The 27827-nt window shown below is 52.8% G+C and overlaps 1 protein-coding gene across 1 annotated transcript; it reads left to right on the top strand.

The window, feature by feature from the left end:
- The first annotated feature begins 3108 nt into the window (after positions 1-3108).
- MELTF (melanotransferrin) lies at positions 3109-27775 on the top strand. The gene is made up of 16 exons (XM_006906192.2): positions 3109-3241; positions 5097-5251; positions 6479-6578; positions 8760-8942; positions 11057-11213; positions 12522-12589; positions 15358-15545; positions 16284-16464; positions 17186-17337; positions 18791-18887; positions 19840-20034; positions 21076-21232; positions 21323-21390; positions 23250-23437; positions 24858-25056; positions 25531-27775. Exons 1-16 carry the CDS (start codon positions 3193-3195, stop codon positions 25611-25613), a joined length of 2220 nt encoding a protein of 739 aa, XP_006906254.1. The 5' UTR covers positions 3109-3192; the 3' UTR covers positions 25614-27775.
- Positions 27776-27827: the final 52 nt, after the last annotated feature.

The following is a 27827-nucleotide window of genomic DNA, read 5'->3' as shown; positions in this document are numbered from 1 at the left end:
ACACACGGTGAATGACGTCAGGAGTACAGCAAGTCCTCAAATAACGTCATTTCATTATAAAGTTGATAAGAAAAAAAAATTTGATCTCTTGCTGGTGCCACTGCCTGTGCGGTGTTTGCATGCTCTCCCCGAGCCTGTGTGGGTTTTCTCCCGGTCCACCAGTTTCCTCCCACGTTCCAAAGATGCGCGCACGAGGTGAACTACCACGTCTACACACTGTTCCAGTCTGAGTGAGTGTGGGTGTGTGTGAGTGTACCCTCGAATAAGCAGCCTGTCCTGGGTGGGTGCAAGGACACTCTAAGGTGCCAGGTTAGGCTCTGGCCACTTGTGACCCTGAATTGGAAAGAGGGTTGGAGAACAATTATATTATTTGTTTTTATTCATCTTTCTGAAATGTCTGTATAGCTCACATTTATTTCAATGTTTAATATTAGAAGTGCTTTGGATCTTTATTTAGAAGTTTGAAGATATTTTTTGTGACCAGATATGCCATAGGAACTCTTGTTTATATCAATTAGCCTATGGTAAGACCGATTTCATTATACGTCATTTCCCTTAAAGCTGCACTATCAAAGACATTGAGTGAGGACTCACTGTAAGAGTGTCATATCCTTTGATAACACATTGATTGCTGCAAATGTTCACCATTCCTGATTTTCTCTGTGTACACCAGCCCATCCAAGTGTCCCCCAGAATGAAAATTGTTTGGACATGTTCTTAGTCAAAGACATTACAGCCCATAGAAATAGAAAAATATAAAGCGTACTTCGTTGAAATGAAAAAAATATATATTCATTTTCCTAAGATTCTGGGTAAAAGCGTTGTTTATGTTTTGCTGGCTCATTAGTTCCCCTTCCCCCCACCACCAATACAGGTTCTCTGCCCTCTGTCAAAAGCCCCCTTTCTTTCTGAGTCCCCAGAGGTGGTCTTTAGTGCGTTTCATCCTATAGCATCTGCTGCTGTTCCTCAGTGCCCTGATGAGCAAGCTCGATGCTGGTGAGCACCCCAAATCTCTGGAGAGCCTCTCTGTCCTTGGCAGAGTGAAGAAGAGATCTTTGTATTTCATATCATAGAATATGTGAAGGGTGTCCCAAAGCAGTGTTGCTTAGGCCTCAGCACCTACAAAAGTGTTAGTGAAACCAGTTCTTGTATTTTTTATATTCTCTCGCCTCATTATGAGTTCAGAGTGGGGATCCAACTATCCTCAGCGCTACTGGTTCTCTATAAGGCTGTTCCTGGGTTAAATTACCAGCTCATTATACCCCCATCGCGTCCCACCCATTCCTCTGATACACCCAGATATGCCCAAAATGGCAGAATCCAGGCTCAAGCTGAGGCAGAGTTCATCATAACTCACAAGTATTGATACAAAGCAAGGTGCAGCTTAAGACCAGGCAGGAAGGCCTGATCTAGAAGTCCCTGGAACCCAGAGACAGCAAGTGCACTGATGAGTCGTGGTTGAGGCATGACTCCGGAGTTAGGGAAAGGACCTTACTGTGGAAGAGCTCGGCCAAGCTCTTAGGTTGTAGCTGTCTGACACCTTACCCATGTCACCTGGAGTGACTAAAAGGACTAAATGAACACAAATCCTGCCGGTACCTTCCAATTGCTCGTGGAGTGTGCAAAGTGAGCGTTTTTATCCTTATTATAAGGAGGGTGAGGCTTGCTAAGGACACTTATCTATTTTATCCTCTTAGGACAGGCCATAGCCCCTGCGTCAGGGCCACTTACTAGTCCATTTGTGTGAACTGGTAAGAGGTACCTCCTCTTGGTGGATCTATCTGGCAATGGAAAAACAGCTTTCACCACACGTGCCCCCCTTAGATTCTCCAGAGCAGACAGTTATTAAGGGAAGAAGAATGGCACATCAGAGCCATCATGACCTACCTTTTACATGTGGGGAAATCGAAGCCCAGAGAGGAGAAGGAATGGGGCTGAGGTCACACAATGAGAAAGTGACAACAAAGAATAGAGCTCAGGTCTCCTGAAGCCCAGTTCTGGTAACTTCCGCTGATCATCTCTGCCTGTGAGAAGCTGCAGCTCATGGCCCCATGGGAAGAGCCAGGGAACAGAGCAGGCTTAAGGATTGACAAACTCAGACCCAGGGGTCCCTTCTCTCTCACTCAGCGTTCTTATTAAACATGTCCATTACACAAGACAGGGAGGATCTCAGTCCTGGGTACGCATGAGGGGGTGATGACAAAAGATGAGAACATAAATGGAGGCAGATGATAGTAACCATTTCTGCAGTCCATTCTCCACGTCCCCAACACAGATGGAGAACCGCAATTCTGGCCTTCCTAGAACAGCGGTTCTCAAATTCTGCTGTGCACCAGAATCAAAACCACAAATTGTTGGCCCCACCCCCAGAGTTTTTGATTCAGTGGGTCCATCTTCCAAACGTGATGGAAAGAGCCAGGCTCTGCCAGGGACCTGGGTTCTAGTTCCAGCTTCATCACTGACTAAATGTGCAACCCGGAGCAAGTCACTTCCTTCCCCTCTTTAGTCCCTAGAAGAGGCCCAGTGCTGCCAGCTCTTCCCCAGCCAGGGCCGTATCTACCAGGGTTCATCTCTGTATCCCCAGATTCTTGGTGCAGTGTGCTTGAGGAGCAGCTGGTGAATTAATTCGATGGCCTTCAAGCTTCCTTCCAGCTCAGACTCTGGGATTCTGACCTCTTTTTCCTTCCAAATCCGAGCTTTTCCAACTCTCCAGTTGGACATGATATTTGAGGTCTTTCTAGGACAAGGGGAAGAGAGGGTGCTGACAAACCAGACAATCGTTGAGGGGAAAGAGCCCTGGAACAGCCCTTGAGCAGAGGGAATCAGGCCACCAGAGAGCAGACACCTGACTCTCAGGGACAGCTCAGTGTGCGTGCCCGGGTCTAGGCTCTCACCCAGGATCCAGAGAGCCCGGGAGGTTAGACTCAGCCCCCAGCCAGACGAGGATCCAGCAAGGGGCGCCAGAGAGAAGGGCAAGGCCAGTCTGGTCAGCCCAGGTGTCCAGTCTGAGGTGGGATGGTGCGTTGTAGGGGCGTGGACATCACCAAGGCACGCCCCGGCCGCACTTAAGTAACTGTGAGCCCGCGCTGGGAGGAAGGAGGGAGAAAGCCCCGGCTGCTGCTGACCCAACTCGGACCCAGACCTAGACCCAACCAGCACCCACTCCGGCCCCAGCTAGCTCTAGATCGCGCCATGCGGGGCTCGAGTGCGGCTCTGTGGTTCTGCCTGGCTCTGCGCACTGGTGAGGCCCCGCCGCCCAGCCGTGGGAGCAGGAGCCGGGGCGGGGGTTCTAGAGCTCCCCAGAGCCCCCTGAGCAGAGTCTTAGGGGCTGGGAAGTGTGCCCTGAACCCGTGTCTCGCGAATGAGGACGATAGCGGGAACTAGCATTGACCAGGGCAGACTGGGAAGTCTGGAGGGCTTCTTGGAGGAAGTGGCATTGAGCTGGGCCTTGAAAAAGCGGCCCCTCTGACGTGCCAAGGAGAAGCGCGGGCAGAGGCGTGGATGGGAGAGCCTCGGAGTGTCGGGAGAACGTCCGGGAGGGTGAACGCTCCTGATGGCCGTGGAAGCCAGAGGAGGGTTTGGAGGCCAGAGTGACTCTACTTCTCTGGAGGCCCCGCCGGGAAGAAGGCGGGGGAAAATTAGGAGGGATGGGAGGGGAGAAGGCGCGAGATAGCTCCCAGGTGACCTCTCCAGGGAGACCTGCCCGATGCAGGGATGGAGGAGGGGCGCAGACGCGGGCTCCTGGCGTCCGCGCCGCTCCCCTCGGGAGGAAGTCAGGGCCGGGACTGTGAGCGGTGAGGCGAGACCTCCGCGAGCAGCGAGCAGGGATCGCAGGAGATTACTGGAAGGACGGGTTCACGTCACCGCTCCTCCCTCATCGATAGAAACATATGGACCGGCCACCCCGGTCCGACCTGCGCGGCTGCCCGCGATCGGGGTGCAGTCTGGAGCACTGGAGAGGGGAGGGCAGTTCCACATTCCGGGGTGACGCCGGGAGTTGGGGAGACTGAGGGAGGTGCAGGGGAGACTGTGCAAACCCGCGGCCCTAGCCTTGGCGTGGGAATGAGAAGCACAAGCTGCCAGGAGAGGGTGACCCGGTGGTCCCTGGGAGCGGAAACTGGACCCAGAGCCGCGCATTTCCCAGGAGCACAGGCCTCCCCAGCAATCCTGGCTGGTCAGGATGGGTGGCGGAGGAGCTCCTCAAAGGCATCAACCTCAGGGAACTCTGGCACCGCTCTGCCGGGTCACCAGGCGGGGAGTTCTCTGGGACTCTGACCTGGTCAGGTCATGGGACCCAAAAGAGTCCCCACAGGAAGGAGAGGGCTAAGTGGAAGTCCACTTAGGACTTGCGTGTCCTGGTTCTCAACATAGGTTTATTTATAACACAGAAAGTGGATTTTCTCATCTTCTTTCTCAGATGATGAAATAGGCTCAGAGAGGTCAAATAAGTTGCCTTAAGTCACCAGCTAGAGGAGCAGGAACTCGAAGCCAGCCTACTGCGTCCTCAGCCTCCCCTTGGCAGGGGCCTGGCACTGTGTCCCCTGAGGGTGGGTTTGCAGCAGGCATAATCTCAGATGCTCCAAGAGGGGCATCACTGGGCAGCCACAACCACTTCCCTGTCTCATGTCTCAGTTCATGAGGAGGGCCCAGGAACACTGCTTAGTGAGGAACCCTGTCCAGCATTCTCCTGGAGGACAGGGAGGCCCAAAGAGGGGCAGGAACTTGCCTACTTACAGAGCCAGCAGGACTCCCCAGCCCATGCTCCTTCTAACCGCCCCTGCCCCCACGCTGTGATGGCAGGGAGGGTAAGGGTAACCTCACAAAGAGGGGCACTCCCTTGCCTCTGTTAAGCACCAGGCTCTGAGCCATCCATCTACCCTGAGCACTGGGCCATGCATGGCCTCGCGCACAACTCTGCCAATGAGCCAGCCTTTCCCAGTCTGTGACACCTCTTTGTGCGTTAGTGCTTCCCAGTGGGAGGGCTGTGCTGCTGCAGAGGACTGGGTCATACAGAGTTGCCGAAGCCACCCTCTGCAGGTGGGGGCTGTAGGCTGGAGACTCATAAGGAGCTGGGCCTCACGGTCCCCTATCCCCAGCACTCAGCGGGATGGAGGTGCGGTGGTGCACCACCTCAGACCCCGAGCAGCAGAAATGCAGCGACATGAGCAAGTCCTTCCAGGAAGCCGGGATTCAGCCCTCCCTCCTGTGCGTTCAGGGCACCTCAGCCGACCACTGCGTCCAGCTCATCACCGTGAGTCCTCTCCCTTCCTCTCTGCCACCACAGCCTGCCAGACAAGAGGGCTCTGACTCAGGAGGGAGCACACAACAACTTCATTCACTGGGAAAGTCACCTATGCCCACCCCTCTGCCCCCCACCCCGCCAGGATTGGGCGATAGGATCTCCTGAGTTTCCCAGGCAACAAGGGCCAGCTTGTTTCCTGCCCAGGCCAGGCCTTCGGGTGTTGGGAGGCCTCAAAAAGGGCCCCTGCTCAGATGGGCGCCAGTGGAGAAAGGTGTCTGAGAGGCAGAGATTTTCTTCTACAAGGCCTCAGCCGGCATGGGGATACTACCCAGCCCACCAAGGGGAGCCCAGGTAGCAGACTCCTAGTGGCCCATGGTGGTTATTCACTCTGCCATGGAGTTTTCCAAAACCGGGCTTGTGTGGTTTCTGGGGAAGGAGGAACGGGGGCCTCTGGGGAAGGAGGAACGGGGGCCAGCAGTCCTGGCGGTGCGAGTAGGGGGTGGGAAACCAGTTCTGAGTGGCAGAACATCTGATAACCCAGCACTGACAATATTCAGAGGCAGGAATTTAGTGGCAAGACATGGTAAGGATGGAAGCCTCAGGGGCAAACTCATTTCAGCTCAGCTTATGATGCGTCCCAAGACCTAATCCAGCCATGGTCCCAGGTGGGCCAAGGGCTTGGGTCAGGCTCCACTGTGAGGGTCGAACTATAATTCTCTTCACGGACTCCCTGACGCACTGACAGTATACTGTCATTTGTGTTTTAAAATAAAAAGGGAGAAACTGAAGAGAGCATTTATGGGATTCAGTCTGCAGCTTAGAGAGAAACCCCAAGAAACAGGTTAACAGGAGGCAGGGGGCTGAGAAACAAGAGAGTGAGGGAGACTCGCTTTTTACTACATACCATTTTGTACTACCTGATTTTTTTACTATGTATATCTATTATAAGTCCTATAAAATTAATAATATTTTTCAAATAACAACTAGAAAAGCAAGGTGAGCCTTGGGCCTAGGAGAGCTGTCACCTTGGGCCTGGTAACGTGGGAGAGCCCGAGGCCCTGGTGGCGGAGGGACCTGCTAGGCTGAGCCAGGACAAGGCTCCTGGGCCAGACTAAGAGGATCAGTGTGGACGTCTGGGGCTTTTCAGTGGGCCCTAGGCAGACTGGTGGGTGTCCTTGAGCTTCTCTCTGAGTGGGCCAGGGGGCCAGGTGGGGCTGACTCACATGTTCCCAGCAGACCCTGGAGGCTGACGCCATCACTCTGGATGGAGGAGCCATTTATGAGGCGGGAAAGGAGCATGGCCTGAAGCCCGTGGTGGGTGAAGTGTATGATCAAGGTTAGAGGGCCAAGTGGGAGGAGGGTGGAAGGAGAGAGGAAGTCACTCAGCAGTGTGTCCTTATTGGGCTTGGCCCGACCCTGTAGCCCCAGAGCTGGTCAGTAGCCCTGTCCCCAGAGCGGCCCTGGATTCCTGGCCACACAAACCTCAGAGGCCCCACTAAATCTCTCTTGACCACCACCTGCTTTGGGAGCTGCCAGAGACACAGAAGGCTGACCGGTGTCTGTTTTTCCTCATGAGGAGCCTAGCCTCCCCCCTAACTTTTATCTGCATGCTCTTACTGAGGGGGTGCTACACGTCTGGTGTAGTGTTGAACATGATTGGGGTGAACAAGGCATCAGTAATACTCATTTTCTTCACACTTGAATGACCCTCCGTCAGAAGTGGCAGGAGTAGGAATGAGGCCAGGCAAGTGGTGGTCACCAGGAGTTGCTAAGCTGGACAGAATTAAGAAGGAAGCTCACCCTTCTGTGACCTTCTGTGACCTTGGACGACCTCCACTTCCTTGACTATAAAATAGAGATAGTGATCCCTGTCCCGTCATGCAGACAGAATGAGCCAGTATGTGCACAGCTGATATGTGTTATGTGGTCAGAAACATGAGTTCCTTTGCCCCTGTCACTGCACCTCTCACCAGACATGCCTCAGGCTTAGCCTGCTCTTTGTACCCTGCCACCTCTACTTGTCTAGTGCCTAGCCTCCGTCACAGCCCAGGTCAGTTGTCACCTCCAAGGAGCTCCCTTGAGCCTGCAAAGGGCCTTACCTTCCCGCTTCCCAGAGTACTGACTCACTCGGCTGAGGTCCTGTCTCCTTCTGTCTGGTTTTCTTTGTCCTCACCACAGTGAGGCCCTAGTCCTCATCTTTGGTACCCAGCACAAGGTCTTGCTTGGTTACTTGTTGACTTAATAACTGTCAGATGACATGGGACACAGTCCAGCCCTGCGAACCAGCCAGCCTCTCCACTCAGTGGCCCGAAACGGCCCTGCTTCATGGGCCCCAAACACACCTCTTCCTTTTTAATTAATTCAACATATTTATTGAGCACCTACTGCATGCCAGTCATGAGCCTAGAGTAGTAAGCACAAAGACAATTCCTGCCCTCAAAGAGTGGGAGTCAGACAATAAACAAATACACAGAAAAAAAAAGTTAGAAATGTGAGTGCTGTGAAGAAAGTGGAGTTCATTAGGGAGAAAATAAGGGGCATGAGGGGACCTCTCGAAATAGAGCAGACAGGAGGGCTTCTCTGGGCAGGTGACATTTAAATCGGACCAGACAAGGGTCCCAGGTAGAAAAGAGTTTGATGTGCTCAAGGAACGAAAAAGAAAGGCACAGTGGGCAGGTCAGAGGGTGGGACCAGACGAGGCCGCTTAGGTTGGCAGAGAACAAACTCAGGTATGAAAAAAAATAACACTGGCTTTGTTTTCTAGAAATCAACTTTATTCTGATCATGGGCACCCACCACCACAGGTGGTTGTGTGTGTGTGTGTACGTGTGTGTGTGTGTGATGAGATACCCTCTGGTCATCAGTCCCCATAGATGAGTCATCCCTGTCTTGTCTGAATGGCCCCTTCTGGGCCTCATTTGGCCCAGGGGAATCTTCTGCGAGGCTGTAGACTCCTGCCCACCCGTATGCACCCCATTCAGGATCTTGAGTAATGTGGGACCACCCTGTTAGCACCCTCTCTCTCCCCGCCCCCCTTCCTCTCAGCACTAGGTAATCACTTCTTCTAATCTGGGGAAGGCCCCGCCCTGGTCCCCCTGTGCCTCCCAACCACTCCTCTCAACCCTTCCAAGTTCTCCAAAGTGCCTTCACTTTTGGAAAACAAAACCCTTAGGCCACTTCTGCTTTTGGTCCAGCTATAGCGCTCCCCTGACATGCACAAATGTAGACCCAGCTAAGTGCCAGCTGACTTGGGAAAGAAAAGGGGAAAATTAACTAACGAGGCTGGAGGAGGGTGAGGTCTGTGATAAGACATGTGGATTGCACTCACTTGCTCTCTAAAACACCACGCACACGTACACCTGCACATCCATGCACATGCGTGTGCACATGTACATCCATGTACAGGTTCGCACGTGAGTGTGCACACACCCTTCTCCCACAGCCTCCCCAGGCAGGGTCCCAGCCTCTTTCATGGCTTCCCCTTGCTGCCCTCACTCATCTCCTCTCCTCCTCCTAGAGGTTGGTACTTCCTATTATGCTGTAGCTGTGGTCAAGAGGAGCTCCAATGTAACCATCAACACCCTGAAAGGTGTGAGGTCCTGCCACACGGGCATCAACAGGACCGTGGGCTGGAACGTGCCCGTGGGCTACCTGGTGGAGAGCGGCCGCCTCTCGGTGATGGGCTGCGATGTGCTCAAAGGTGAGAGTTCATGGCACGCGGGGGCTCCTCCTGCAGGGGCTCCAGGGTTTCCCTCTCTTTGCCGCTGCTCCTGCTCTCCCCACTCCCGCCCCCCAGAGAGCCTCCCTCCAGGCTCACCTTCATCTTGCACCTCATTTAAGGAACAGCACAGTCCCACCTCTCCCATGGCCCTCCCTGTCCTCATCAGTGGCATCACTCCCTTCTGTCCTCCATGCTGGCCAGCCTGGTGTTGCCACCACTTTAGTTTCTGCTTGACAGTCTCTCCAGAGCATTCAACTCTCAGTCACTGATCACCGGGTCCCACCACACAGCCAAGCACTGGGATGTGGCGAATGGCGGAAGCGCAGGCCTCACCCACTGTAGACCTGGTACAGGCCACTATTTCCAGAAATGTTTCCTCAACTTTACAGGGTCAGAAACTCTATTTCTTCAGGACCCAAATTGGCTGCTGACTTGTACCCGAAAGCTCACAAGTGGCTAATCGGAGACTCGCAGCTCCCCAGTCGATTCATTTGCAGTGAGAATAGAGCTGTCGTGCACACAGGATGGGAGTTGAGAGTGATCCCAATGGGGCCACGGACAACAAAGTTCATGGCGGCGGGGGGGGCGGAGGGGTGAGGCGAAGCCCCAAGAGTCCTGGCCTAGACTTAGAGACCTCGTTCTGGCCGCCTCGGCAGAAGCCCTGTTTCTCATGCTTTGGGCTTCTTTTCTTGGTCTCCTGCTGGCCACCCAGCTGTGTCAGTCTTTCCAGAGTAGACACAATACAGCGATGAAGATGTCAGGTGGTCCCTGACATATTCTCACACCACTCTCCTAGGATCACACCACCCCCTGAATAGAGTTTGGGGTGTCTCCAAATCCCCTGTCCACAAGTATGCTGCCTCCTGTCTGTACCACAGGTGACCAGTGCTTCTGGGGGTGGGTGCAGGGTGCGAGAGCATGCAGGAGAAACAATGGTCTTTTAAAGCCCTGACTTTGCGTCCAATAGATGTGGGCCTAAACCCGAACTCAGCGTGATCTACCCTCTGAGAGGTTCTCTACCTCCATGAACTTCAGTTTTCTCATCTTGTAAAATGGAAAAATTAACTACAGCGCTGTGAGGTTGGGAGGAGTGAGATAATTCACACCACGTCTTCGCACAAAGCATGGCACAGGGTATGTGCTCACCACAGGGAGCCGTAGTTATGAGCTCAACTTCCATACCTCCCAGTGGGCTCCTCACTGTTGTGCACACACACGCATGCCTGTACACACGTGCACAAACCCAGATGCACGTATACACACATGTGGGAATGCACACACATGCATACACATGTATACACTGCCCCCGTACCGCCCCAAACACTGTGTAAACCAGTGCAACCCACAAGAGCCCAGAAGCCGTGTCCTCTCAGATGGTGGCCAAGTCTGGGTGGTTTATCAGTCATTTGGCACATTTATTAAATATCTTCTCCCCTGGGAGGATGCAAAAAGAAGACCAAGAATGGGAACTTGGAAGAGTTTGGTTTAGCTGGATGATGAGCATGATTTGACCGGTTCAGTGAAGAGCTGGCATCCTGCTCATCCTGTGTGGCACTGGGGCTTCCTCAGCACAGGATAAATATTTGCCAAGAGGGTGGACACAGGGCTGGGAAACCATGCAGATCCGACCTCTTCACACATGACACCTCCCTCTCCTATTTCCTTCCACTCCCTGTGCTTTGAGAAGTGTTGCCTATCAAATTAATTATACTTATTAAGTAATAATTTATTTCTTTCCCCACTTTTATTAATTACCCATACTGATTTCGAAATGAAACCTTCAATGAGAATAGTATCTCGTTGATAGTTAGTTGTCCTACGTCGCTGTTTTGGAGTAAACATTTTATTTCCCTGAGCCATTTTTGAATAACTGTCACTCCCTAATGTCCACACTTTTGTGGCCCTAGTTTGGGAAACACTGATGAGACCCAGTCCCCCAATTTTGCTCAGACTGAAGCCTGAAGGGTCCAGCCACGTCTCCAGGGAGCGCAGCCCTCCTCTCCAGCCTGAGTGGCCTGAGCCCTCCCCAGCGGACAGGGGAGGGAGTTTGGCGCTGTGTGGCTGACTGACCTCCTTCTGCCTCCTTCCCACAGCTGTCAGCGACTACTTTGGGGGCAGCTGCGTCCCTGGGGCAGGAGAGACTAGATACTCCGAGTCCCTCTGTCGTCTCTGCCGGGGCAACAGCGCTGGAGAGGGCGTGTGTGACAAGAGCCCCCTGGAGAGATACTATGATTACAGCGGGGCCTTCCGGTAAGAGGAGGCCAGGCGGGGCTGGCGCTCAGGCGGAGCTGAGTCAGGGGAGAGAGGCCACAAGAACTAGGGAAAAACAACTCCTCCGCAGAAAGGGCCCTGGGGGAGTGGCAACGTCCACTCCATCTCATCAAAGCACCCTTTATATAGTTCATGTGCCCTGGTTGGTTTAAAAATATCAAACCAGAATTTGCCAGACTGGATTTGCTCATAAGTCAACATGTTTGGTATATTTAGAGAAGTAAGGGCTTAGTGCAAAGAAAATGACAAAACAGCCTTTTGCCACTCCCAGGTCCCCACTCTGGTGTCTCAGAGCAGCAGGGAGGATGGTAGGGGTGAGGGACTATGGCAGGGACCCCTCGGTTCAGGCTGTCACTTTAGATGAGCCCACCATGGATCCAAAACAGAATCTCTAACTGCTGCAGTACATTTCCATCTGTCCACAAATGAGGAAACGTGCTTCGTGGAGGATGGAATGGAAGCCTGCTGAGTCCCTCCAATCACCCTAGCTTTAGTGCTTCCACTTGGAAGGAGGAAGCCGGCTAATGCCCAAGCTCCAGGATGTGATCTGAGTAAATGCCCGTTTGGGGCACAGAGAGAGAAACAGTCCTCAGTCCTCCAAGCCAGAGACTGTCACCCACCTCACCTTTCCTGGTATCGTCTGTCCAGCCAGTCCCTGCTTATCTGCTGTCTGTGGAGACCTGGGCAGCCCCTTTGCCCAGTAAGCCCTGACCTGCCTCCCTCACTGGGCAGTGACATATAGAAGATATAGAAAAGTGCTGGTCCCTTCCACTCAGGGTTTTTGGTATGGCCCAATCCCCTGCCTCAGGACAGTCATCTTCAAAACCCCCCGAGCGTTAAGGCTGTTGATGATACTAGTTGCCATATAAGCTTCTGACCCTTTCAGGCCGATTTTTGGTATGGCCCAATCCCCTGCCTCAGGACAGAGTCATCTTCAAAAACCCCCGAGCATTAAGGCTGCTGATGATATTAGTTGCCATATAAGCTACTGACCCTTTCAGGCCAAGGCTGCACAGGCTCTATACAGACTGTAAAGGACCTCACCCTATAGGAGCCACTTTCTCATTCCCACCTCACAGGTGATAAGGCTAGGGAGGCTCTACAAATTGGAAAAGCCATACAGCCGACAAACCAGAGAGTTGGAACCTGGGACGGCATGACTCTGAAACACATGCCCACCATGACCACCCCACAGTCCAAGCCAGACCTTAGAGGTGGAGGATGGGTGGTTGCCAAGGGGTTTGGGGAGCTCAGCGCCACCCAGGCTCATGGGTTTCTCCTCCTCAGGTGCCTGGCAGAAGGGGCAGGGGACGTGGCCTTCGTGAAGCACAGCACGGTGCTGGAGAACACTGATGGTGAGTGGGAGGGGCTGGCCTCGGGAACAGGGAAAGGAAGCTGGGTCTCAGCAGTGGAGTTCAAACTGCTCTGCAGGCAAGCGGGCCAGGTGAGCAGCTCTGACCTGCCCGGATTTGTACATGGCGCTGGGTTTCCTTTACACTTGAAGATTGGGTTCTGCTTTTGAAAAAAATTTGCAAATCTCTGCCCTAGCTCTCATCTACCTCCTTTCCTGTCATTTTTCTCCCCTTATCTGAAGAAGCCACCCCTTATCCCTGGATGAGGTCTTATTAAAGATGGGTTAGTGTTATGTATTGATCTATTATATCATTGTCATTTAAATGTTTTTTTTAATTTTGAACTAATTGAGCTTTAGAAAAGTTGCAAGAATAATTCAAAGAATTCCCACTTATTTTTTACCCAGATTCCAACCTTTAGCATTCATCACATCGATTTATTGTTCTTTCTATACTTATGTGTTCTTTCCATACTTATGTGTTCTTTCCAAACCATTTGAGAGTACATTTGTCTGCATCAAAGTCCTTTAATACTTCAGTATGCATCTCCTAAGAACTAGGAGATGTGGATCAAGCCACAATACAGTTATCAAATTTGGGAAATGTAACAACACAATAGTATTATCTAATCTACAGTCCATATTCCAGATTCACTAATTGTCCCAATTCTGTCCTTTGCAGCAATTTTTTTCAGACCAGGACCTAATAATGTAAGGTCGCATGTGGTATTTAGTTGTTAGGTCTCTTTAGTTCCCTTTGACTTTAAACAGTTTCTCAATCTTTTCTTTTTTTTTTTTTTTTGTGACATCGACACTTTTGAAGAGTCAGCCTAGTTATTTTATAGACGGTTCCCTAATTTAGATTTGCCTAAGGATCCTTTATTTTTTTAACCGAGATATAATTTACATACAGCAAAAGGCATTCTTTTTGAAATACAGCTCCATGAGTTTTGTCAAAAACATACAGCTGTATAACCACCACTACAAATAGTGATTGTAACAGACCCTTCACCTCAAAATTTTCTTCTAGTCACCCCTACCCCTGCCCATCCTGGCAATTACCAATCAGACATTTGCCTCTATAGTTTTGGCTATTTCAGAATATCAGATCATTGTCCATTTTTTTAAATCATTCTCTTTTTTTTGTTAATCTTTGCCTTTCAAATCAGAAAGTCCGCCATGTAGTCTGACATTCATGAAGACAAACAACATGAGCCAGATTTGAGAGAGGAAAAAAAAGTGATCTAAAAAGGAGGAAGAAAAAAAAAGTTAGGAAACTATCATTGATCAAAAAAAAAAAAAAAGGGAGGAAGAACAGGATTGTATCTAGAGCAGGATGATCCTATGAAAATGGGCAGCAGGGACCTGGGCCCAAGATGAGTCAAACAAAGGAACATTTGGAAAGTGGAGAAAGAAAAAGGATATACTGAGCTAAAATGGGCTCTTTTAAAATTTTGATGGAAATCTAAGGAAGTAATTTTTTTAAAGAGTGTCTTCATGCAAAACGATTGGTAAGAGCAAAAAGAGTGAAATTGACATAAATGTCTAAGGTAGTGAAGCAACACGGCTTTAATTGTCCCTAGCCAGTAGAAGACAAGAGTGGCAGATCGAAACACCTACGTGATGCATTTGTTTCATGGGAAGGCTAAATGATCCCCCAGATTTCTATACAAGGGTTTTGCAGCAGTTTAAAAATAGAGAAAAGGGGAGTTGGGAGAGAATGACACTCAGTAATTGTTCAGAGCGCTATAAATTATCATGCAGTCATTAAAAATGACCTTTATGGAGTTTTCCAAACTATTACTCTTTTGGTTTGGGAGTTTTGTTTTTAAATAGGTTTGGAGTGAACGGAGTTTTCATGATCCCAACAAATTATCTGTTCCCCTCCTATTTCCTAGCAGAGATTTATCTTCCTCATTTTAAAATTAGTCTTCTTAATTTTCCTACTTGGTGTCAATATTCACTCTTTCAAATAAATCTTATTTTCTATTATAAATGAGCTTTATGGAATGTTTCCAATAATGTGGGAAAATACTGTAAAATGAACAAGTGAACAAAAAAGAGGATGCAACATTGCCTATTAAGTATATTCTTAACCATATTAAAAATGTTTAAAAACTAAAATGGAAATAGGACTTAGAGGATATATACCAAAATATTAATAGTTGGATTAATATTGTATTAATATGTAGGTGAAGCTTTGGGGAGTTACACTTTCCTCTCTGGGACACAGTTCTGGGTGGAGTCTATCAGAGTTTGTTTCCATCGTGGCCCCCTCCCCGCTGCCTGATGCTCTCTGCTCAGAGCCAAATTTAGTGCCTGATGGTAGAAATGAACTCCTGGTGTATTTCTCTCTCTCGCCCCAAGCTTCTCTTATTCTCTTATTCTTTTTATCTTTAATAAACAGTTCTGTTTACATATGTTGTATTATTGTCAGATGCTTCAAATCTATTTTCTTAATAGAAATTGGTGTGAGGTAGAAAATTTAAGAAAATAGACATAGTCTATTGAGACACATGGTCTTGGAGGGTGTAGCCACCGAGCTCCTCTTCATTCTGAGTTCTGGGCTCTTACCCGCTGCTGTAATTCTGAGCCTCACCTCCTGGTGAAGTTCTAGTTCTCACCTCCTGGAAGGGTTTTTTCACTGTGGGTCTGCGGCCTATAACATCCTAGCCTCTCCCCAGGCTCCCTCTCATGAGCCCTCCCTGAGGCCCTCCCAAGCACCTCCCTCCAACAGGATTTGGCTCACCACAGGCCTTCCCACCTCCCTAGGAAAAACCCTGCCCTCCTGGGGCCAAGTGCTGCTGTCACAGGACTTCGAATTGCTGTGCCGGGATGGGAGCCGGGCTGACATCACCGAGTGGAGGCAATGCCACCTGGCCAGGGTGCCCGCTCACGCTGTGGTGGTCCGGGCTGACACAGACGGGGGCCTCATCTTCCGGCTGCTCAACGAAGGCCAGGTGAGTTCAGGGCACATGCACAGCTTCTGGAATGGTGCCGGACCTTCTTGTCTGTCACCAGGGTGGGAGCTCTGAGCTAGAGCCATCCTGGGGCTGGGCCAGCCAGACTACGGTGGGCGAGAACCAGAGACTCTCCCCTGGGATGGACCCCAACTGGGGACCCAGTTCTCTGTGGTGTCCAACCTCAGCCCAGGTCAGCGTAAGGAGGAATCGACTGTGCTAGCTGGCAGTGAGGAGGGCGGGCCAGAGAGGAGAGACCAGGGGACTCAGACACCGCTCAGAGAAAGCCCCTGGTACTTGTGGATCTTAAAACCAAAATTAGAACATAGGAGCAAATAAACAAAATGACAAAACAAATAAATGTGCAATACACTATTAATTAAATGTGGTGAATAACGTTTTGCTAGAACCACTGCTTACAAGAGCAGCAAGTTTCTGGCTTCTGGGCACACCAGCTTTAGTTTGTCCCATTCGTGCCACCACTGCCCTGCCTCCCTGCTTGTCCTCAGTACCATCTCGCACCTGGGCCACGAGTCATGTGTCCAGTCAGCTGAGTGGGACAAGGTAGAATGCGCTGGGGGAGCACAGAGAAGGAGGGAGGTGGTCCTCATCCAGCCTTTAGAGTGGGCGCTTGGCATGAGGGCACAGGAAGGAGGTGGTGGCTGCAGGGAGAGGAATGGATAAGGGACGTGGCCTCGGCAGCCTCAGCAGCCCCCGTCCCCACCCCTCGACACACAGCGCCTGTTCAGCCACGAGGACAGTAGCTTCCAGATGTTCAGCTCTGAGGCCTATGGCCAGAAGAACCTGCTATTCAAAGATGCCACCTCCGAGCTGGTGCCCATTGCCACACAGACCTACGAGGCATGGCTGGGCCCTGAGTACCTGCATGCCATGAAGGGTCTCCTCTGTGATCCCAACCGTAAGTTCACCCATCTCTTCTCCCGCTGTCCCCAGCCCATTCTAAGCACAAGAATGGCAGGGCTTTCTGGAGAGGTGGCCAGGGGAGGACGCCCACCCTGGTAGGTGTGCCCCTTGGTCTTGACCAGAACCTGTCGCTTCTATCGTCTGCCTCTGGGGGTTTGGGGAGGAAACATTTCCAGAGTCCAAACATCTCCAGAGCCCTGCCTCTCCAGGGGGTGGCATCCGGGCCATCAGGGCCTGTCTTGGGAAGGGTCTCCTCACCCCTTCACACCGAAGTCTTCAAGTCCTGTCATTTTCCCTCCACAATGCCTCACTCCTCCTCCTCCCTGGCTCAGCTGCTGCCTCTCACCTCGACCTCTGCAGCAGTCTACAAATGGGTTTCCTTCCTCCAGCCCCCTCCCCCATGTATCCTCCACCTACGAACAAGGACACGGTGTGCCACTGAGTTAGGTACACAGCAGCCAGGCTGTGCCTCACACCTCCTCGCAGCCCCTAGAAAGAGGTACAGTTATCCCCTTTCTATATGAGGACAGAGGATCAGATGGTTAAATAACTTTTCCCTTATAGCTAATGAGGAAAAGAGCCAGAATTCCCCTCAGATCTGACTCCAAGCTCTTTCTACTGAGGCGCCGGCCTCCAAGGCTCCCTCTGCACAGGCCCTGCTCAGGGCGGCCCCTAAAGCGGGCAGCGTGCAGTGACCACATGCCCACACTCAACAGGGCTGCCCCACTACCTGCGCTGGTGTGTGCTGTCCACTCCCGAGATCCAGAAGTGTGGGGACATGGCTGTGGCCTTCAGCCGGCAGAGGCTCAAGCCAGAGATCCAGTGTGTGTCAGCCGAGTCCCCCCAGGACTGCATGGAACGGATCCAGGTGGGGTCTGAGCCTGGAGGGGCAGAACGACCAGGTGGGCGGGCGATGGCAGTGCCCGGGGATGGTCCTTACCCACCCTCCTCCTGCCCCACCTGGTCTGGAGGTTATAGGGCAGCCTGGAGAGGAGAAGAAGGTCTCCTGTGACAACCCCACAGAGAAAGGGAAGGCGGAAAGACCCATGGGAACAGCCCCAGCCCAGGGAATAAGGCAGAAGGGGGCTGTTTCTCCAGAGGAGTCCAGGGACTCCTCGCTGAGCCAGTGGCCAGGAGCAGAAGGAGCGTGAGCTTGGCCCAGCTCGGCTCTGGCTGACCCCGTGGCCTTGGGGAAGCCCCTTCCCCTTTTGCATCTCAGTTTTCCTTGTGCATAATGGGAGTGGACTTGGATCATTGTTTGTTAAAGATTTTGACATTGACTCTCAGTCAGAAATACATTTTACATCCATTATAGTCTAGTACGCAAAAACTTTTCTTTCAGGTATAAATATGTAAAAAAACGTTCTGTATAGAGAGAGCTATGAAACAAAACAGTACTTTCCCTTACTAAGTGCGATGCATGCTGATAGTTTCTGTTCTATTCTAGTCTTTTTTTTTTTTAGCATGTCATGGCCCATTAAATTGATTTGGCATCCTCCAATATGCCTGCCACCTACAGTTAAAACACTTGTCCTGGTCTCAGAGGCCCGTTCAGCTCTGTCCTGCTTCTCTAACGGGAGACTGAGGCAGCCCCAAGGCCCTGCAGGTGGAGATGCAGCCCTACCTTGGCCACGGGTGTCCCGGCAGCGCCTGGGTTCCTGGACTCCTCCCCTCCTGTTTTTTAAGAGCAAGTAGAGGGGACTCGATGGTGAGGAGCTCTTTTCATTGTGGTCCCTAAGCACGGGCCAGACCACAGCCTCTCAGGAGTGCCCACCCTGCCTCAGCTTTATCCCCCGGAGCCTCCGCCACAGGCTCTAAGGCTGCTTCCTTCTAAGATCCAGCTCATTCATCCATTTGCACAAATATGTCTTGCACGCGTGCTGTGTGCCAGGCTTTAGCCAGTGCTGGGGATACGGTACGGTGCTCCAGGGCTCTAAGGACTGGCAATCCATGGGGAGACCCCATACAAAGCATCAGGGCAGGAGTCGTTCTAGGTTTTGCTCAAGAGTCCCTCAGAACCAGGAGACTCTCTCCTGACGACAGGGGACCCTTAGAAAACATTTTCTAAAAGAATGAAACACCCATGAACAGGAGTGCTAGTGGGGGTTGGTTTCAGGCCTCTGGCCCTCCAGGTACCTGTCTTCCCCACGCATCTTTACAAGGAGAGGAAGGGGCCAATGGGCAAGATAGGGTCTCCAGGGGAAGTGAGCCCGAGGCCGGAGTCCCAGAGAGACCCAGCCCTAGTTCCTCCGTCAGATCCCAACACCCAGATCCATCCTGGAGCCCGTGCCAGCCTAGCCGTTCTTTCTGTCCCCCTGCAGGCTGGACAAATCGACGCTGTGACCCTGAGCGGTGAAGACATTTACACAGCGGGGAAGACATATAGCCTGGTTCCCGCAGCAGGGGAGCACTATGCCCGTGAGTGCTGGGGCCAGTGGCCCCGGCGGGGAGGTGGTTGACGTTTATATATATGTACATAATGCCCCCTTGGACATTTCCTAAAGCTCTAGCTCTCCTTGGTGCCTCTGTCCCTGGGCTGGCTGCTGTCTGTCACAGGCAAGCCCCTCCTGCCCCAGGCCTCCGCGTTCCCATCCAGTCCTTGGAAGTCTGGCGGGAGTCAGCGCACTTTCGGTAAAGGGTCAGAACGGAAGCACCTAGGGCTTTGTAGGCCACAGACAGACTCTGCTTCATAGTCTTCTTTTATAACAACTCTTTAAAAATATAAAACCATTCTTAGCTTGCAACCCAAACTATACAAAAACACTCCACTGGGTAGTTTGCCGACCCTGGGCAGAGGCCTCCTAAGCCTCTTCCAGCCTGACCATGTGGCTCACGGAAGGTGGCCCTCCTTCCTGTCAGCTCATGCATGCCTTTGCAGGGACCTGGGTTAGGGCCTTGGTGCTCTGTCCTCTTAAGTGGTGACCTCAGGTCCCTTCCAGTTGGATGTGAAAAATCTCTGCAGCCTCATCTGTGCCTCCATCTTTTTCTGGGGAGGTGAGAAAAATACCACCTGTGTACGGAAAGAAAGAACTCTCTCTGGGTGAGGACTGCCGGAGGGTGAGGGGGTGGAAGAAAGAACTCTGAAAGCAGAGCCTCCGTCTGCTTCTCAGCAATGGGGAGACAGGCAGGGGTCCCACTGCCAGATGTGCTTGCTGCACACACCAGCCCAGCCCTCGGGCCTGGGCACACCCGAGTCGGTGCAGCAGAGGCCTAGGCACTGGGCGAGGCAGGGGCGGGACCGCAGATCTATTGTGGAGAGCACAGGTGAGGGAAGGGGTGAGGGAGAAAGGGCCCGGGATGTGCCCTGCCCTGGCCCAGCTGAGGCCAGGAGAGCACAGAGAGGAGCTTCACTGGTGTCCCCCACCCCCAGCGGAGGACAGGAGCAACTCATACTTCGTGGTGGCCGTGGTGACGCGGAACAGCTCCTACGCCTTCACGCTGGACGAGCTGCGGGGCAAGCGTTCCTGCCACTCGGCCTTCGGCACCCCCGCCGGCTGGGACGTGCCCGTGGGAGCCCTGCTGCAGAGGGGCTTCATCCAGCCCAAGGACTGCGACGTCCTCACAGGTGCCACTTCTTTGGGGTTAGCTGGGGTCAGGGACCCTCTCCTAGCAGGACCCCACAGGAGGCAGCCCCAGCCCTGCTGCAGAGGGGCTTCATCCAGCCCAAGGACTGCGACGTCCTCACAGGTGCCACTCTTCTTTGGGGTTAGCTGGGGTCAGGGACCCTCTCCTAGCAGGACCCCACAGGAGGCAGCCCCGGAGAGGTTTCCTCTTCCTTCTTGATCTAACCCTCACTCTTAGAAAGGTTGAGAACTATTCTTGGCCATACCTTGACAGTCAGGGGTGTCTGTCTGGCGGTTCTGTGGGGACTGCCACGGTGCCCCTACCGCTTACTCGCCCAGAGTGGAACAGGCTCCAGTGGACATGGGGAGCGGGGTGGGCATGGGCTCTGGGCCTGGCTGTATCACCGTTTAGTCGTGGGGCTGTTCCCATCCCCTGGCAGACCTGGGCATCTGGGGACCTACTGGAAAGTGGCCAGCCATCTGTATAAGTGCTGAAGAAGACACTTCTACCAAGCACCCACCATATGCCATCCGTGGGGCCCTCCCCACATGTTAAATCATGCACATTCATGGCGAAAGGGAGGCCGGAGGAAGCTGGCAGGACCCTTGGGCTGACTGCGCACACACCTCTGTGCCGGCTGGCACCTGAGGGAAAAAACCACCTACACAAGCACATGGAGGGTGTTAGGATCAGCTGCTCCCACTCCCACACAGCTGGGCGGGTGCTCTGACTGGAAGAGAATAGCTTATTAGGTAGTGAGTTCCCCGTCCCTGAGGGTGTTCAAGGGAAGGTTAGGTGACCATTTACCGGAGGTTGTCTGTGGAGTTCCTGTATCTACACAACCTCTGTATCCTTCCAAATCCGCGATTCTCACAGGAGGAGGGTGCCGCTCTGGACTGGGTGGGCAGTGGAGCAGATGGGTGGCTTTGAACCGTGGGGCCAGGCAGGGAGGGCAGATCTGTGGGGGAGCAGCCCTCCCATCTCCTCCCTGGCCGCCCTTTCTGCGCCGGCCCCTTGACACTGCCTGTCCCCTCCTCCCCAGCGGTAAGTGAGTTCTTCAGCGCCAGCTGCGTGCCCGTGAACAACCCCAAGCACTACCCCTCCTCTCTGTGCACGCTCTGCGTGGGGGACGAGCAGGGCCGCAACAAGTGTGTGGGCAACAGCCAGGAGAGGTACTTCGGCTACAGCGGCGCCTTCAGGTACTCAGGTGGGCCTGGCGGGTGGGCCTGGGGCCGACTCAGACGCTGGGACCCTCCCGCCAACAACCACCTTGGCCTCTTGCGTGGCAGGTGCCTGGTTGAGAACGCGGGGGACGTCGCCTTTGTCAAGCACACGACTGTCTTTGACAATACAAATGGTACACTACAGGGGCTGGGGCCAGAGCAGGGCCAGATTCGGGTGGGGGGGTGCTGTTCCCCAATGTGATCCAGGCACTGGAGTTGCCAGGACTGGAGTCAAAGAACAATGGGAAAGGCTGAGTCTTAGAAGGCTCTGCCCCTTGGGGACCCCAGGAGCCCCAGGGGCCTCTTGGTAAGAACAGACCTCTGGCCACACATCCAGGTGCACAGGACACACGACAGTCTTTCCTGGTCTGGAGTCCGAGTCCCCATTCCACCGAATGGTAGCGACTCAGTCTCCATCAATGCGGAGTGGCCCTTCTAGAGTATTTGTGTGGTACTAAGGGGTGTGGGTGGGGATGGCAGGGGCCTCTCTCCACAGAGTCATCGGTTCACATCAGCATCTGGTCTTCAGTCCTGAGCAGGTCAATGTCACATGCAGAGAGATCACTCTGCAGCCCCCTGAGCCCAGGAGGCAGGGCACACCCCCACTCACGCGGGTGGTTTTTCTCTGGAGTCATGTTCCAAGACTCCCCGTGGGAAAAAGAGCTCAGAGCTCAGAGCTCTGTGCTCCAGGACCTGCTAAGCCCGCATCTGGGTTCCTGTCAGGGGGCAGGACCTTTTACCACGCATCGCTTCGTTCCCCCTCCTGTTCTTCCTCTGTCGGTGAATCTATCCTTTCCGAAAACTGGAGGCTGTTTCCCTCTAACACTTGTCGTTTTGTACTTTCTGCATATCCTGCCTAAACCCAGGCTTCGAAACCCCAAATGCTGGAGGCACAGTCTTCTCCACTCTGTCCTAACACATCTCTGCCCAGAAAGTCGGTGCAGAAAGGCATAATGTGGCCCAAAGGGGAGGTGGAGATTGGTGAAAGGGAAGCAAGATGTGCAGGAAAAAAAAACACCAGTTAATATTTCAAAACTCAGATCCCATCCTGCCGATGAAGGTCACCAAGGCTGCAGACCAGTTGCCCCGAGCCCTCTCCCCTGCCACCCTCCCATCAAGAACTCTGGGGAACATCCCCAAGGAGGAGGAAGCTGACTGCTCCTACAGGAGCCCGTGAGCCCTGCCTGGCCCCAACCCCATGGCCTCTGTGGTCGGGGGGGGGCGGGGGGCCTTGTGAGAATCACTTGCAGTGAGACGCCCACCTTCCAAGGTTGCTTGTTTCCCTTTATTTTTACCTCTACTCGTGGACCCACATGGAGTTTCTTCTGGAAATAGGAAGAGGGTGGATCCTAAGAGAGACATAAAAATAATGCGACTCCCAAGGGCGGTGTTTCTCGGGAAGCCCCTGGACCAACCACCCACTTCGGAATCACTGAGATGTCGGTTTAAAATGCAGGGGCCTGGACCTCCCCCTAGACCTACTGAATGACATTCTTTATAAATAGGGGTCTTGGAACTGCCTCTTACTGGTCTACACATGTTATACCCCATCCAATTTGAGAACTTGAGCCATTAGGGGAGGAGGTCAACCACCACCTTCAGGAACCCATCCCACCCTCAGGCCCGAGACCTGTAACACACAGATGGCATTCTTTGCCCGGGAGTGGTTAAGAACCTCAGTTTCTTCATCTGTAAAATGGGGATGATCATACCTGCCTTGTGTTACTGTCATGAGGATGGAGCAGTGCTTATAAAATGCCTGTCGCATAGTAGGTACTCCCTTATTCCCTACGAACAGTAGTTCCTGCCAACACTATGAGCCTAGACGGTAATAGAGCATAGTAACTGGAAAATGGAGAGTGCTGGGTAGCTGGCCGGACGTTGCCACCTCTCCCAAGTCAAAGGCAAAAGACATCGCCTTTCCTCCCCAGATCCAGGAGAAAGAAGCCTCTCTCTATTCCTCCCTCCCTCTCCCTCTGCTCCACCCCCTCAGGCCACAATTCTGAGCCTTGGGCCGCTGAGCTCAGGTCAGAGGACTATGAGCTGCTGTGTCCCAATGGGGCCCGGGCCGAGGTGTCCCAGTTTGCAGACTGCAACCTGGCACAGATACCGTCCCATGCCGTCATGGTCCGGCCAGACACCAACATCTTCACTGTGTATGGACTGCTAGACAAGGCCCAGGTGAGTCAGGGTGGGGGCTGCAACCTTTGGGGGGAGGGGGGTGGTGGGCGACAGAGGTGAGTGAAGCTTTTGGGATACCTCCGTCTACCTGGAGCAGACCTCAGGAGAAACTAAGGATGGCTGGGGGGAAATTCTGTGATTTTTCACTTAGCCAAGGACATCCCTCCATCCACTCTCCCCTCTGTCTCCTGCATTAGTAATTCCCCCTTCTCAGCTGGACCGTTTTCATGCTGCTATTTCTACCATCAGAACAAAACAAAACAAAACACTCTCTTGGCCTCACATCCTCTTATAGTCATAATCCCACTCTCCTTTACAGCAAAACTCCTTCCAAAAATCACCTCTGCTCTGGAGCCTCCTTCCGGTCTCTCTAGACCAGCCCCCATCAGAGACCTGAACCTGCCCTGGTCAAGAGCACAGTGAGCCATGTTGCTAAGTCCAGTGGCTGTTTTTCAGTCCACATCTACCTGACCTCTCACCAGCACTGGCTGCAGCTCCGTCTTTCAACTCCTTTGTTCTGAAAGCACTTTTCCCCTCGGCTCACGGCCCACACCTGCCTGGCTCTCCGCCCTCCCTCTCCAGACACCCCTCCAGTCTCCTGTGTTGGTTCCTCCTCATTTCCAGCCTGCAACAGCTAGAATGCCCCAGTGTTCAATCCTGACCCTCCTCTCTGCCACGCCTACCTCCTCTGTGGGTCTCATCCAGTCCCATCCATGTCATTAACACCCATCTATACATTGATGGCTCCTAAATGGACATCTTCAGCCCTGCCGCCATCCACCCTTCAGCCTCAAACTCACATCTTTAACAACTACCTACTTGACATTTCAGCCGGTTTTTCAAACAGGCATCTCACACCAAACAAGTTCAAGTTTTTTTCTTCTTCCTTCAGCCTTTCCCTTTCCTCGGGAGTTATCTTGAACTCCAGTCTTCCTCTCACGTCCTACATCCAATCCAGCAGCAAATCCTGTTGGCTGCACTTTCAAAATGCATCTAGAATTGGAACCTAGGCTGACAAGGGGATCCTCGGTTCCTAACCCACCCTCTCTCCTCTCCTCCCACCTTCTCCCTAAACTTTCTGATGTGACGTGGGAGAAGGACCCTGTGTGGATGTGCATTTTTCTGGGGAGAAGGCCGATACTGTCATCAGATCCTCAAGAGTATCCTTGAATTTCCCCCAAATGATTGGTCACCTCTTCACTCCTTACTGTGGTAGTGTTATCATATCTTACTCCAAGTCCCCTTTGATAACAGAGGTCCGTGAGTTGTCAAGCTTCCAATTTCAATTCAGAGTCTTGGCACCCTGAAATTCCCTGATCTTTGATTCATCATATGTAAAGAAAGCAATGAATAGCAGATGGCACCTGAGTGACCATTTGTGAGCCCGGATGAAAAGCAGGTCTGCTTGTGGTGCTTCCAGGATCGGTTTGGCGATGACCACAATAAGAATGGTTTCAAAATGTTTGACTCCTCCGACTATCATGGCCAAGACCTGCTTTTCAAGGACGCCACAATCCGGGCAGTGCCCGTGGGGGAGAAAACCACATACCGTGACTGGCTGGGCCTCGACTACGTGGCAGCTCTGGAAGGGATGCTGTCTCAGCAGTGCTCGGGTGCAGGTAGGGCTGTAGTACCCCTGGACGGGCTCATTCACACCCATTACTAGAGGAGGAGCGGGTGTCCTGCCATATTTCCCTGCAGCATTCTGGGCCTTTCGCCCAAAACCCTTGGGTGATCCGAAGGGTGCTCTGAGTCGTTACAAACAATCAAGGTGAAGTGTCTCAGGAGGGACTGAACGGGAAGGCTACAGTTACAGCAGAAACACTGGCTATATAACCCAGACAGACAGGGATAATGAATATAAATGCTAAAAATACTCTTCCAGAAGGGATGAGGCAACTACATAAATATACATGTAGTATAATTTTAAAAAGAATGAATATGTAAAGAAACCAGGGGAAAGAGAAATTGTGACAGGGTAGAAAGAGGGAGACTGGGTGAGTTTAGTGCACAGAAATGCGCTCGGTCAAGCCCTGCACACGAGTGCCAGCCTAGGTGCCTCCTGGCCTTAATGCCTGTATTTCATCCCTCAGTGGTCACTGCCCCCAGGGCCTCTCTGCTCCTGCCGCTGCTCCCACTGGCCCTCACAGTCGGCCTCCTCCAGCCCTCCCTCTGAAGCAGCTCTGGGCGAGCTTCACACTCCCTCGGAATGGACACCTACTTGGAAATCTCTATAAATAAGGCTGTTCTCCTCAGTAAATCCAGCTAACACTGCTCAGAGAGAAACATGTGATGGGAGAGGAAATGTGAGAAACCATGGAGCTCCTCAGAGCTGTGATTCCGACACAGAAGTTTCTGTGATCACTTCAAAGTGGAATAAAGATGAATCTCAAAGGAAAGACCCCCAGCCTCGAGTTGGACATGAGCAGGTCTCTCATGCTGGAACCCAGCCTCTGCCTCCCAAGCACCACCTGTCGCTCAGCTACCTGAGGCGTGCTGGCCGGCCTCCCAGTCACGGCCCACCCACAGGCTGCCACTGCTTCCCTGCAAATCTGCAGGCTCCCACCACACGGGGCCTCACCAGGCTTGGGTTTGGAAAAGGCCAGTTACCAAAGAAACAGGCTGAATCCAGGCTTCCCACACGGCCCTCTCTATCCTGGAGCCACTCAGGGGGGCCTGGAGAGATGGCACGCCCTACCGTCACCGCCCCTGTCTGTTCCCACTTCCTCCTGTGGAGAATGGACACTGCACCTCCTATCAGCCTCTGCTCCATCTGGCCTCCAGGCTCTACATTCCAGCCTCCCTCCTGAGGACGTTGTGTCTGTCCACTGACATCCACCAGATGAGACCACAGCCAGGCCTTCCAAGATGGAGAAGCTGCTGGGCACAGGCAGCCCCTTGTCCTTGTCTTCTGGGGCTTGGCTTAGCCCAGACCATTGGACCCCTGATTGTACTGGGCTGGTGAGGGCAGGGAGTCTAGAGCTGGACCGTAGGAATGAAACCCTCAAGGGACCTTCAGACAAAGGAAATGCTTCTTAGTAAGAATTGTTACTAAGTGTGAGAATTGATGCAGGGTCGGGGCTCCAAAATCCTGCCTAAACCCCTGTCTGCTGTAAGGAGGGCAGGCCTCAGAGTGGGACATGCTGTGTGCCCTGCCTTTCAGTGAATTCAGCCGCACCAGCCTGTGTCCCAGGGTTAAGCCCACTCCTGTTTCCTCCCCTTAGTCTCCAGTTCAAATCATTCCCTTCTACCCAGTGTGACACCCACCATTCCACAGCCACCTCTATATATCCTACAGCAGCAGTTGCCTCCAGACTGAAGGGCTCAGCCTGGGGGATTTCCTGGGGAGCCCCAGGCCCTGGAGCAGAGCAGGAGGTAGCCCAGACCTCTGGGACAGCATGAGGCCCTCTGAAGAGCTAGGAATGAGGAGATGCCAGTCCCTTTGTCAGAGGAGCCACAGGCCTGGGTTACATACTAATGAGAGCTTTGTCTCCTCACAGTGTAATCAGGGGGTCTCTTCACCCAGCCCTGCACCAAGTGGGCCTGAGGACCACTCACTCCAGAGGAAGAGTCCCTCCTTCCTGTCCCCTGTGAGAGTCCCTCCTTCCTGTCCCCTGTGAGAGTCCCTCCTTCTTGTCCTCTGTGAGAGTCCCCCCTTCCTGTCCCCTGTGAGAGTCCTTCCTTCTTGTCCTCTGTGAGAGTCAGCAGAAAGTGCTTGAAGAGGATCTTCTCTACTCCATTATTGCCACGGTTGTCTGAGGAGCCAGGAAAAGTTTCCAGAACTGCCAGCTCTTACTCTGAATTTTGCTCCCAGAAAAAAAAGAGAGAGAGAAGGAACAGCAGCAAGCCACCCTCGTCAGCAGACCGGGAGCCGCGTGGGCCTAGAGCTATTTGCATCCCAGTGTGCGGGTGCCTCAGGGACACTGATGACAAGCTGGGTTCCCAGTGCTGCACCCCCACCTGTGGGCGTTGGGATGGATTCCTTCCATCTCTCAGCAGCAAAGAAGGCCCCTGGCAGCATCCTGGGGTAGTCATACCATCCTGCAGGGTCACAGTGCTGGAGCAAGCCTCCACCCACTACGGGGGGCCAGACGGAGCCAGCTTCTACTACCAAGCTTTGTACCTTCTTCCCTCGGGGGAGCGAGTGATTCTTCTCTGACCTGATGATTGTTTGATTTTTTTTAAGGGAGGTTTGTATAGTGAGAAGTATATTTCTGTGTGGCTACCCTGGGCTAGTGTGCCACCCAGGCACACTAGTGTGAGCCACCGAAGGTGTGACCTGAGTGAATGCTGTGTGACGTTTGATTGTCAGGTGACAGCAGGGGGCCACCGCTGTGTTAGTGCTAATAAAGGATGTTGGTTTGTTCTTTTCAATAAAGCAGAACAACCC

Source organism: Pteropus alecto, unplaced genomic scaffold (genome assembly GCF_000325575.1).
Source record: "Pteropus alecto unplaced genomic scaffold, ASM32557v1 scaffold311, whole genome shotgun sequence".
Classification (NCBI taxonomy): domain Eukaryota; kingdom Metazoa; phylum Chordata; class Mammalia; order Chiroptera; family Pteropodidae; genus Pteropus; species Pteropus alecto.
This window is presented reverse-complemented; position numbering and strand designations above follow the sequence as displayed.